The sequence below is a fragment of the Canis lupus genome, chromosome 9, assembly GCF_003254725.2.
Source record: "Canis lupus dingo isolate Sandy chromosome 9, ASM325472v2, whole genome shotgun sequence".
In the NCBI taxonomy this organism is placed as follows: domain Eukaryota; kingdom Metazoa; phylum Chordata; class Mammalia; order Carnivora; family Canidae; genus Canis; species Canis lupus.
This window is the reverse complement of record NC_064251.1, coordinates 44,794,198-44,808,037: the sequence shown is the minus strand read 5'-3', so window position 1 is coordinate 44,808,037 and position 13,840 is coordinate 44,794,198. Positions and strand designations below refer to the sequence as shown.

The following is a 13,840-nucleotide window of genomic DNA, read 5'->3' as shown; positions in this document are numbered from 1 at the left end:
AAAAACTATTACTCCAGGTCTCAGAATGCAAAATGATCTCTCTTACTGAAAAACAATAAATTCTGACAGGAGCAAAGAAAACTGAAAATATTTAGAGTAAAAAAGCTCCAAAAATAATGTATATTTCCTTGAGAGGAAAAGTATATTTCCTAATTTCCTAATGTATATTTCCTTGTGAGTAACATTTCTACTGCAAATTTAAACTTCCATACTCCCTAAAAGGCAATATGGAAAGAACTTTGCCTTGAGAGTGAGAGATACATGAATTTGAACCCAAATGAACCTATGATGAGTTAACTACTCTGAGCTTTGTTTTACTCATCTGTAAAATGAGTATTTTAGAACTGTGCAAATGGAAGGAAATTATTCAGAACTGAAAAGAATCAAGTATCCCTGGTGACAGAGCATAATGCTTGGTAATTCTAAAGACTTCTGAATGAGTACTGTCCATTTCCATAGTCTATAATTTCAAATGCTTCCAAAAGCATGTCCCATGGAATCCGACAATAAGGCAAAAGAGGGTTCAGTATCCAAAAAATTTGACGAGGACTAAATTAAAGTTGAACAGGTTTCTTTAGTAAAAGATTGCAGAGCTTTACTATACCAATAAGCGCTACGAAGGGGTTGGGTTTAAAGAATGCAAAACTTTTTTTTTCTACCTGGGATCTTACAGGACCAGTGTTAAGAAAACACAATCTGGGAACCATTAATATAAAACATTTGTGGTAAGACAAGTTGTATAAGGAAAGAAGCCAATAAAGAAACAGAGCTCAAAATGTGAGTCATTTCTAAGTTATTACCTCTTCTTCTTCCTGTGCTTCTACTGCTGGTCCATTATGTGCCTCCTGGAAAAGGAGTTTCTTCATCTTTCGATACTGTAGATTGTCCAGCTCTCTCACTGCATCCTTTGTCCTTTGAATGAGATCTATTAACACTGTTTCAGGGCGCTCGCGAAGAACAAACATGTGCTGAATAGGAGTACAAGGCAAAAGTCAGATTGAAACTTATATTTTTTCAATTAGTACAAATGTATCCTTTTCTCACAGTGGAATTACTATCTGAAGTAATCACGATAACACATATAATCTATAGCTATCTAATTCTTACACTTTTGACTTCTTGTATTTACAAAACTGCCATCTACACATATACATTCTGGACATACATAACTACCCCTGTACAATTTATGGAAATATGTTATTTTTGTTGGCCAACTGAAAATGCAGAGTTCAAATAATCAAAGAGTCTGGGGTGCCTGGGTGGCTAGGTAGTTGAGCATCTGCCTTCAGCTTCAGGTTGTGATCCTGGGGTCCTGGGATCCAGTCCCGCATTGGACTCCCCACAGGGAGCCTGCTTCTCCCTCTGCCTATGTCTCTGCCTCTCTCTGCCTCTCTTTGTGTCTCTTATGAATAAATAAATAAAATCTTTAAAAAAAGAGAAATAATCAAAGAGTCTAATTAAACACTAAGAATTAAGTCCAATTAGAGCCCTAAAAAGGGCTAAATAAAGATTTATGTATTCTTAGAACTGATTTCATAGAAAAGACATGTTCAGTTCTGAGTTATATCAGGTTTCAATGTATTTATATGTAACATATAATGTATGTTTTATTAATATGTTATTTGTAACATATAATGAATGTATTTATATGTAACATAAACTTGGGTATTATAAGTTCCTTTAGGTGCTGCATAAACAATACTCCATAAAATACTAGCAGTTTCTTAAAAGCCATTATACTTTGTAATTTTTTTTTTTAAGATTTTATTAATTCATGGGAGACACACAGAGAAAGGCAGAGACAAAGGCAGAGGGAGAAGCAGGCTCCCTGCAAGGAGCCCGATGTGGGACTCGATCCTGGGTCTCCAGGATCACATCCTGGGCTGAAGGCGGCGCTAACCTGCTGAGCCACCCAGGCTGCCCCTACTTTGTAATTTTTACCACTAACATTTAACAAGCTTAACCTTATCTAATATAGAAAAATAGAACAATTCCACCATTAGAATTATCACTGCTATATTTTGATATTTTTTTACAGAAATTTTCTACATATAAATTTGTTTTATAGATACATAGTTAGCATTTAGGTTGCAGAAAGACATCTTTTGCCTTGAGTTCTATGAAATGTACTTGAATTCTGTAATACTCTTATCTTTTTAGTTCAAATGTATTTCTTCTCTAAAATTTTTTTCTTTTCCCTTTTAATTTTGTTACTCAAAAGAAGAATCATTTTTTTATTTAGCTTGTGTTTTTTTGTTTTGTTTTGTTTTGTTTTTTAGTAGGCTTCACACCTAGTATTGTAGCCCAACCCAGGGCTTCTTAAACTCATGACACTGAGATTGAGACTTGAGCTGAAATCAAGAGTCGGATCGTTAACCGACCAAGCCACCCATGGGCCCCCTTTATTTAGGTTTTTGACTCTGTTCTTGGACTTTCAACACATTCACAACAATTTTCTGTTCCTCAATAAGGAAAGACACTTGATCCTGTCAAGAACATACTTAGCACACATGGAATCACCATAGGCCCTGCTGATGTGTTTTTCGTTTTAGGCAACTTCGTAAGAACTGTGGGTATTATAGCACAAACTCCTCAAAGTCGGGGCAGCGCGGGTGGCTCAGCGTTTTGGCACTGCCTTCAGTCCAGGGTGTGATCCTGGAGGCCCGGGATCGAGTCCCACATCAGGCTTCCTGCATGGAGCCTGCTTCTCCCTCTGCCTGTGTCTCTGCTTCTCTCTCTCTCTCTCTCTCTGTGTATGTGTGTCCTCATGAGTAAATAAATAAAATCTAAAAAAATAATAATAAAAATAAAATAAAAATCTTAAAAAAAAAAAAAAACTTCTCAAAGTCAGCCTGGGCGTACAGCACATGCAGATTTTGGTGCTTTCCCAACTTTATTGGTATAAAGGTAAATGATTCTATTACCAGGGGCTTAGGACAGGCTAGTTTTGTTAGACATTTTATTGTAGGGAAGACTATAACAGTATGCCAAATGCTAGACCATTCTGAATGCCTATGGATGCCATCCCCTGAAAAGTTTCTCTAAAGAATTTTAACTACACAGTATTTTATTCTACTTTTACTGTTGTCTAAGTATTGTTATTTTGAATTCATAAACTAATGCCTATAGATTATTTCATCAAATATTTATACTAAAAATGTTTAACCATTATCCTAATTTTGGATGGTTACTTCCAATTTTTAATTCTTAGTTTCATAAATTTAAATTTTTTCCTATTAACTCTTTTTATAATAAACTGCAACAGAAGTATAATTAGGCCAAAGGAAAAAAGTGCTTGATAGATACTTCCTATCATTATCATTTTCCTGCTATAAACCAGGTAAATGAATACTATATGCAGACTTGGGATCTAATCACCAAATACCTGGCCCTGGTGGGTTGGGTTATTACCAAAACAGCTTCTTTTGCCTATATAAGGCAAGTATAAGAAGCGAGTCAGATTTTTTCTTTTTCCTGAGCCTTAGTTTGGTATGTATCACTGTTTACGATACTCAATCTTCTTATCCAAAAATAATAAACCTTAAATTTCTAAGTTTGATAGTTTTCTACATATAGATCTTACTTATTTATCACTAAAATAATTCATAGTTATACTAAACCTTCTGCTATTATGAGTTTCTATTTATTCAGGCTTTCATTTCTGAGACTGAGTGAACTAACTGCCTAGAATCCCACAAACATTTTTAAAACTATATTGTTTTCTACATACTGTGGTTGCAAATAATACACACACACACACACACAACCATCTTTTTGTTTTTAAAAACAAATTTAAAGATTATTTACTTATTTATTTATTAATGAGAGACAGAGAGAGAGAGAGAGAGAGAGAGAGAGGCAGAGACACAGGCAGAGGGAGTAGCAGGCTCTATGCAGGGAGCCTGATGTGGGACTTGAGGGACTTGATCCTGGGATTCCAGGATCATCATGCCCTGGGCTGAAAGCAGGCGCTAAACTGCTGAGCCACCCAGGGATCCCCATATATATGATCTTTTCAATTTCTTTGTATCTTTAACTGATGTGTTGGCGAAAATAAACTGAATATGTCTGAAGTTCTAAAACAGACATGTAAAAATAGTCTACTTAAATCTTACAGGGAAAAATCAATAATATTCCTTAGGGGCACAAGGAGAGAGAGTCAAATCCTACTTACCATTGCCTTATCTATATGTTTTAAGAACTATATTAAGTTCAACAATATTATTGCTATCAATAAGATGGTCAAACTCCAATGAAATAAATTTTTGAGAACAGAAAGCATATACCAATCATGTATTTAAATTAAGCAACCAAACCCACTGAAAACTGAAAGAATTTACATGATTCTTAAAATATTTTCAATGCCAAGTTAGAAAAATAGATTTCTAAAAAGGAAACAGAAACATGATATCATTATGTATTTTTTAAAAACTCTTTTCTCCCACAATATTTATATAGATATACATTTCTTTCTTTCACATTATTTTAATGTGGGACATAAACATATAAAATATGGCAGATATAAAAATTAAATCCAAAGTTAAGCTGTTTTACTAACTAACTTTGAAATATGACATTATTTCACATGAATTAAAATGTGGAGTTATAACTCATGAATACTTTCTTGCACATAAAAACAGCCAATTGGTACTATCTGGAATATTTATATATTCTATCCAAACATCGTAAAGCACTTAATTTTGAAAACACAAATGAAAATACTTGGCCTCTGAGAAAAGTTCCAATAGACAACAGTATATAAAGTTAGCATTTTATCTTTATCTTATTTTATTTTATAGTAAATTTTTTTAGTATAATTTTTTTTTAAGATTTTATTTACTCATGAGAGACACAGAAAGAGAGAGGGGGAGGGAGGCAGAGATACAGGCAGAGGGAGAAGCAGGCTCCATGCCAGGAGCCCGACGTGGGACTCGATCCCAGGACTCCAGGTCACGCCCTGGGCCAAAGGCAGGCGCTAAACCACTGAGCCACCCAGCAATCCCCATAATTTTAGTAAAAATTAGTAGAGCATAGTGATTCAAAATCAAAGAAGAATAAAATACATCTTTAAATAATTACTTAGGGGTAGAAAACAGACTTAGTAAAACTGACCTTTATTTATTTGTTTGTTTGTTTTATTTATTCATGGGAGACACAGAGAGAGAAGCAGAGACACAGACAGGGAGAGGTAGGCTCCTTGCAGGGAGCCCAATGTGGGACTCCATCCCCGGATCTGGGATCATGCCCTGGGCCAAAGGCAAACGCTCAACAGCTGAGCCACCCAGGTGTCCCAGTAAAACTGACCTTTAAAAGTTCCTCTGATGTAGGGCGATCTTGAGGGATTTTCTGGAGGCAAGAATCTACAAAGTTGCGAAAATAATCAGACCTATTGTAAAGGAAAGTATCAAGTGAACATATTGCTATTTCCTTTTACACATCCACAAACCATACAGAGAAGTTAGCATCTTGTGCAAGGATGACATGGAAATTCATGTTCATGTCTGAGCACCAAGTGTTGTATATAAATATTGAATCACTAAAATCTATACCTGAAACAAATATTACGCTGCATATTAACTGGAATTTAAATAAAAACTTAATTAGAAACAAAACAAAACACAACCATAAATCAGGGCATGTGCCTATTGGTGGGAAGGGTAATGGAAAAGGAATGATAAAAAAAGCAGATACAAAAAAAAATAAGCAGATACAATATACTATAGATTTTATGTCTATGAAAAGCTATCTAAAGCAACCAATGAATCTTTACCATTTTCCAAAGATAAATTTGCATAGATTATTTAAAAATCCTGCTCCCACAATTTAAGAAACAAACAAGCAAATGTAAAAAAAGAAAGAAAGAGAGAGGTAAACCAAGAAACAGACCCTTAACTATAGAGAACAAACTGCTGGTTAACAGCAGGGAGGTGGATTGGGGGATGGGTGATATAGGAGACAGAGACTAAGGAGTGCATTTGTCATGATGAGCACAGGGCAATGTATGGAAATGCTGAATCACTATACTGTACACCTGAAACTAATATTACACGGTTATGTTAAATAACTGGAACTTAAATTAAAAACTTTAAAAATCATACTTCCACATATTTAAATATCATGACTTGTTTTATATTGAGGCAAAATTAGGAAACTCAATTTTTTCTTCTTTGCATTCAAATTTAAGATAATGTTCTTTTCAATTTTTTTTTCTTTTCTCTAAGCCACCTCTCTTTCTTGGTTGCTACTTGGGTCAACTTCTATATATATTTTTAGAATATCACTCTATTTTGCTTTGGAGGGAGCAGTTTTATACTCAAATGTTCCTAAGCAAATGGATAAAACTTCCATTAAATCCAGAAAATCAATTAATATATTTTTTAAAACATCAGAAGTCTACAACATATTATTTTATACAGTGTTACTGATAAGAGTTCAATGAGAAAAGTAGTAAGTAATAATTACTCTGTCAGTGTTTGTCTTTCACATTTTAAGTTCCTTGTAGGCAAGAATTCTTTTTTTGAATCCTCCAAAATATCAAACAGTGTAAAGACATTCCGTGTTCACTATATTTATTAATGATATGTACTATAATGCTAAACTCTGTGCCAAAAGATTCCTTCTACATATCTCTAAATAGGTAGCAAAGATCTATGAATGCACCTTAAATATGTAATCTTTAAAAAATTAGAGTTTCACTAATTTATGCATCTACTTGTCAATTTAAAAATACTTATTAAAAAAATAATAATAAAAAATAAAAAAAAAATAAAAATACTTATTTAGTATGGTTGATATCTCCCTAGAATTTTTCAAATGTTAGACACACTTGAATACACTTAAATACACACACACTAAAATTTTCTATCACTGATAAAAACCCTAGTTTTCTAAAACTGTCAATGTGTTCTCCATAGACTTCTTTACATAAATGAGTTTAATTTTATCAAATCTAGGAAGCACCAGGATATGGAGTAACAGACCATTTGGAATATAAATATCATAATAACAATAAAAAAAACCCAAATTACGAATTACCTGATAATTCTGATAAATCATTTATGTTTTATACCTGATAAATTGTAAACCATTCCCTAATAAAATATCACTATGGGTTGTGGCAATCTATGTATTTTAGTTATAAAATATTGTTTAAATTATGCTATTTATTAAATATATATTATATATTACTTATTATATAATCAGGGTTATATGTGTTCCTAAAGTTCAAAGAAAAAAATAAAATATAAATTTTTGTAAAAAGCAATATGTGTTGCTTCCATATGGCATCATCTATTTCTGAACTGAATTACATATATGTTACGAATAGCAGATGTTAATAGAAGATAAACATAATATAAGGGTAAAATAAACCAATCTAATATTTCTTCAGCTAATATACTTTACCTAATTGAAATAAAATTATTTTAATAACATTATAACAAAGTATTTAATTTATACAATGTTGAGTTATATATGTCTCAGGAATACTCACCATTCATTAGACTGTAGTGTAGGGGATTCATTTTGGGCTATGTGATATAAGGCACTCATTGCATTCATATTAAATAAAGGAGGCTTCCTTTCCGCTGTAAAAGAAAGAAACTTTGTTAAAATACGAGCTTATTATATAAGGGCCATGCAAACATGGTTTAACAAATTTTTTTGAGGGGGTCAGTCAGTTAAGCACACAACTCTTGATTTCAGCTCAGGTCATAATCTTAGGGTTGTGAGATTAGAGCCTGTTGGGCTCCACACTGGGTGCAGCCTGCTAAAGATTCTCTCTCCCTCCTCCTCTGTGCCTCCCCTCCCTCTCTCAAAAAAATTAAATAAGTTAAATTCAATTTAAAAAATTTTTAATGTTTTGTTTTTGAAATAGTCTTAGCAAAAAAAAAAAAATTACAAGTAAAACTCAACAAAGTTTCTCAAGTGCGTCGATTTACACTAAGTTGTTGGCCTCATGCCCTACCACCCCTAAACACTTTACTGTTATTTCCTATAAATAAGAATCTTCCACTAAAGAACCACAATTAGATCAGGCCATTAATACTGATACATGACTATCATCTAATCCTCAACTCCCATTCAGATTTCAAGGAAATGTTCCAATGATGTCCTTTTAGCAACAGCAAGCCTTGATCACCTGCATCAAGGAAAGTGTGCATCTTATCTAAATTGTTAACAATTAACATAAAATTGTGTTATATAATACTTTTATAATACTATATTATATATATTATAATATTATAATACTATAATACTTTTAATACCTATAAAATGTGTAGTGATATCACTTCCTATTCCTGATATTGGTAATCTGTGTTTTCTTGTTTCCTGATCAATGTAGCTAACGGTTTATCAATTTTATTAATTTTCTCAGAGAACTAGTTGTATTTTTTTAAAGATTTATTTATTTATTTTGGGGGGGGGGGGGAGAAGAGAGAGAAAGAAAGAGAGAGAAAATGAATCTCAAGCGGACTATCCACTGAGCACAGAGCCAGTGCTGGGCTTGATCTCACAACTTTGAAATCACGACCTGAGCTGAAATCAAGAGTCTCAAGCCTAACCAACTAAACCACCCAGGTGCATCTCAGAAAACTAGTTTTTTGTTTCATTGGTGTTCTCTCTTTTTTTTTTTAATTGATTGCTGGTTTGATTTTTTTTTTTTTTTGCTGCTTTGATTTTTTAAGTTCTCTTTCTTCTACTGATTTTAGGTTGATTTGCTCCTCTTTTTCTTTTCTTTCTTTTTAACAGTAGGCTCCATGCCTGATGTTGGGCTTGAACTCACAATGCCAAAGATCTAAAGTCACATCCTCTGCTGACTGAGCCCTTTGCTCCTCTTTTTCTAGTCTCTTAAAGTAACAGCTGAAGTCATAACCTTGGCAATTTTGAAGTATACAAGACTCTTGACTGTCCCTCAATTTCAGTTCATCCTATGACAACATTTGGGTTATACATCTTCGGCAGGAGCATCACAGAAGTGTTATATTTTCCTTATTGTATTCTATGAGAGAGTGCATGATTTTGAATACTTCTATTATTGATGGCATTCACATTGTATTACTTATGGCTGTGTTAGACTTCTTCATGGTAACTTTTTTTCCTTTGTAATTACATATTTTTTGAGAAGGTACCTTGAATCTATATTAACATCCTGTTTTCTCATAAAACTTTAATTTTCTTCTCTATTTACTATATGGGCTTGCAGTTTCTCTTTAAAAAAAAAAATTATTTATTTGAGAGAGTTAGACGGAGCAGGGGGAGAGGGAGAAGCAGGGAGCCCAACATGGGGCTTGATCTCGGGACTCTGGGATCATAACCTGAGCCAAAGGCATTTGTTTAACTAACTGAACTACCCAGGCACCCCTAGACTTGTAGATATCTATTTTATTTTTATAATCTGCTACTGTCCTTTATTTTGATGTTCAAAATGCCTCATATTTGAACAGGGAGAACCACTTTATGTTGGCTTCTTTTTGACATGGCTCTATCATTCCCTGATCACATCCTTGCTTTCTGGTACACTATGATCTTCCAGGCTCATCTTGTACTTTCCACACTCCAGATTAAGGTTTCAACCATTTCTCCAAGAAGCTATGGCAACAGGTGTATCACAGTTACTGAGGTGTCACTGCTCTTAGATTCTTTCAGTGGGTTAGGAAACACATATACATAATATGTTTATATACATACATGCACATTAAACATGTTTACTGAAAACAACAGAGTTCACTAGAATATATTCAATCCAATCAAATCCTACTGCATTTATTCTAGCTTTACCTCTTCCCTTTATTAGTCACACCCTTCTGACAATGAGGAACCTTGTTCTTATTATCCTTAATTAATATTTTCTTATCTGATAAATTCTCCCTGTAGGTAACCAGTCTCCCCATCTTTGCTACCACACTCTTGAGCAGATGCCCTCTTTCCGTCCTCAAGTTTTGAAACCCCATTCCAAGTTACTCTACAGTGTGAACATCTGTTTATCCACTCAGTTTCTAAAATCCAACCTAAACTGGGTCACTTCTCTGCAGTGTGGCCCTCTTCATCAGTCTTTATGAGGAAAGCTCTCTTCCTTTTGATCAGAGATGAACACTGTTATCAGGCCACCTCCAAATATAGAGGTACTCCTTAGACTCTAACCCAATAGGAAGTTTCCCCTATTGTCACCTCTTTACCCTACTTGGTCTCTGACATCCCATGCTGAGCCAATTCCATGACTCATGAAGGAGTCATTGCCCCTAACCCCTATGTTGTTCAAGGGTTGACTGTACTGTTGAATTTGGTTTGCTAATATTTTGTTGAGTTTTCTGGATTGACATTGACCAAGGATACTGACCTGCAATTTTTCCTTTTTAGTGTCCTTTTTCAAAAGTGACCTTTTGGCATCAGGGTAATGCTGGCCTCATAATATGAGTTTGGAAGTGTTCTCACCTCTTCTATTTTTGGGGAAGAGTTTGAGAAGGTTTAGTATTAATTCTTCTTTGTATGTTAGAATTCACCAGTGAAACCACCTGGTCCTGAACTTCTGCTTGTTGGGATGTTTTTGATGACTAATTCGATCTTCTTACTAGTAATCAGTCTGTTCAGATTTTCTATTTCTTCATGATCCAGTCTTGGAGGTTATATGCTTCTAGTAATTTGTCTGTTTCTCCTAGGGTTGTCCAATTTGTTGGCATCTAATTGTTCATAGTCTCTTGTAATAATTTGTATTTCTGTGGTATCAGTTATAACATTTCTTTCATTTCTGAATTTGAGTTTTCTTCTTCTCATGGTAAATCTAGACAAGGTTGTCTGTTTTGCTTATCTTTTCAAAAAGCCAGCTTTTAGTTTTGTTGATCTTTTATACTGACTTTTTATTTCTGCTCTGGTCTTTGTTATTTTCTTCCTTTTATTAATTTTATGCTTAGATTATTCTTCTTTTTCTAGTTTAAGTGTAAAGTTAGGTTATTTCAGATCTTTCTTGTTTCTCAATGTAGGCATTTATCCCTGTGAACTGCCCTCTTAGAACCACTTTTGTTGTTCTCATACATTTTGGTATGCTGTATTTCCATTTTAATTTATCTCAGGAATCTTTTTTATTTCTGATTTCTTCTTTGACCCATTGGTTGTTACAGTAGCATGTTGTTTAATCTCCATATATTTGCAGATTTCTAGTTTTACCCTTATCATTCGTTTTAAGTTTCATACCATTTTGTTGGAAAAGATGCTTCATATAATTCCAGTCTCCTTAAACTTATTAAGACTTATTTTGTGGTCTAACATATGATCTATCTTGGAGAATGCTCCATGTGTACTTGAGAAAAATGTGCTTTTGGATGGAATGTTCTATATGTATATGTCCATTAAGTCCATCTGTCCAACGTAGTCCATTAGTCCATTAAGTGTTAAGATCAATGCTTCCATACTGATTTTCTATCTGGATGATCTATCCATTGATAAAAGTGATGTATCAAAGTCCTTTACTATTATTGCATTGCTTTCTATTTCTCCCTTTAGGTGTGTTAAAACTGCTTTATATATTTAGGTGGTCCTACATTGGGTACATAAATATTTACAAATGTTATATTTTCTTGCTCGACTGACCTCTTCACCATTATGTAATGCCCTTCTGTCTTTTTCAGAAGTCAGTGTATTATTATTTAAAAAAATTTTTTTAAGATTTTATTTATTTATTCATGAGAGACACAGAGAGAGAGAGGCAGAAAGAGAGAGACAGAGACACAGGCAGAGGGAGAAGCAGGCTCCATGCAGGGAGCCCGAAGTGGAATTCGATCCTGGGTCTCCAGTATCAGGCCCTGGGCTGAAGGTGGAGCTAAACCGCTGAGCCACCTGGGCTGCCCATTTTTTTTTTTTTTTAATTTTTAAGAAAAGACTTATTTATATATTTGAGAAAGAGTGTATAGGAGTATGAAGGAGGGGAGTAGAGGGAGAAGGAAAGAGAAACTTAGTGGGCCTCAATTTCACAATCCTGAGATCACAACCTGAGCTAAAACCAAGAACTGGAGGCTTAGCTGTGTCACCCAGGCACCTTGTTATTTTTTTAATTTTAAGTAGGCTCTACACCCAACATGGGGCTTAAACTCATGACCCTGAAATTAAGAGTCACATGCTCTACAGACTGAGCCAGCCAGGTGTCTATACAGTCTTTGTTTTAAAGTCTATTTTGTCTGATGTAAGTATACCTACCACACCTGTTTTTTGGTTTCTGTTTACATGGAATATCTTTATCATTCCCCTTCACTTTTAGTCTGTATGTGTCCTTACATTTGAAGTGAGTCTCTTATAGACATTATACAGATGGATTCTATTTAGCCATTCTATGATTGGAGAATTTAGTACATTTGTAATTAAAATATTATTGATAGGTATGTACTTGTTGCCATTTTGTTAATTGTTTTCTGATTGTTTTGTAATTCCTTTGATCCTTTCCTCTTAATCTCTTCTTTTGTGATCTGATGATTTTTGTATTAGTATTCCTTTCTTTTGATCTTTTGTGTATCTACTACAGGTTTTTGCTTTGTAGTTACTATGAGGCGTACATAAAACAACTTATATTCATATTAGTCTACTTTAAGTTAGTAACAACTTAAGTTTGAACACATTCTAAAGTTCTACATTTTTACTCTCCAAACTCAATGTTTTATGTTTCTGATGTCACAATTTACATCTTTTTATCTTGCATATCCGTTAACAAATTACTGCAGTTATCTTTATTTTGATTTATTTTCGTTTTGCTCCTTTAATTTTCTGAAAATTTATGTCCTCTATACTTTATAATCAGAAAAAAATGGTAAATTTTATTTTCATAGACAATTGTACAATCCTGCACAAAGCCTGGAAAACAACAAAGTAGGGAACTTTTTCATCAGACTAATTGCAAACAAACACATAAACTCACCTATGAAAACGCCTGTACTTTAAGATCTCTTGGTCATAAGACATAACCAAATTACTTCAATCATTATGATAATGAAATATGATAGTATTTATTAATAACTATATTTATCAAAACCAGGGTGAGTACAATTGACTTATATTTGTTCTCCTACCTGCACTATAAGATAATAATTTGCTTTAACTCATTATCCTTAACTATTTTAAAGTAGAAAAGCATATATATTTCCAGAGACTACAAATCTAATTTGCATTGAAAATCATGATCTTGATCTCTATTTTCTAATAGGGTAGTCACTAGCCACAAGTGACTATTTAAATATAAATTTATTTAAATGACAAAATTAAATATTCACTTAGTTGCAACAGCCACATATCAAGTGCTCAAAAGTCATGCAGATACAGAGCATTTTTATCACTGCAGAAAATTTTATTGGCTTGTGCTACTGTAGACCTTTCCTCTGGAACCAGAAGCAGGCTTTAAATGTAGTTCCTAACTTAGTGCTTCATAATTCAAAACATTTGTAAGTAAAATTTTTAAAAGTGATTATGAAAGATGAAGATGCCAAAAGTATGCCAAAAACTCTAATTTCTTTAAGTGTCTCACTCTTTAAAATTATCTAAAGGCAGTCTCATCTTCAGATATTGCTTTATTTTAAGTGTAAAGACTCTCATTGTGAAGGAATTCTATTTTATTAGCTATAATAAAAAGAAGCTAGCAAGGTGCACTCAGTTAAGCCTCGGGACTCTTGGTTTTGGCTCAGGTCACAGTTTCAGGGGCATGAGATGGATATCCAAGTCAGGCTCCACTCTCAGCCTCTCCCTCTCATGTTCTCTCCTTGCTCTAAAATAAGTGAATAAACTGGACTTTAGACAGATATCTTTTTGAGAAAACAAGTGGTCAATGAATACTTTGTAATCAAATAAATATAAACATATATCA

General features: G+C 33.8%; 1 protein-coding gene across 1 annotated transcript in view; it reads right to left on the bottom strand.

Annotated features, from left to right (window-relative positions):
* Positions 1–13,840, bottom strand: part of TAOK1 (TAO kinase 1) — a 158,793-nt gene that overhangs the window by 45,972 nt on the left and 98,981 nt on the right. The window contains exons 9-11 of the mRNA XM_025476299.3: positions 7,493–7,586; positions 5,305–5,386; positions 801–968 (exon numbers count right to left, since the gene is read on the bottom strand). Coding sequence (XP_025332084.1) covers positions 801–968; positions 5,305–5,386; positions 7,493–7,586 — 344 coding nt within the window. The remainder of the gene's footprint in view (positions 1–800; positions 969–5,304; positions 5,387–7,492; positions 7,587–13,840) is intronic.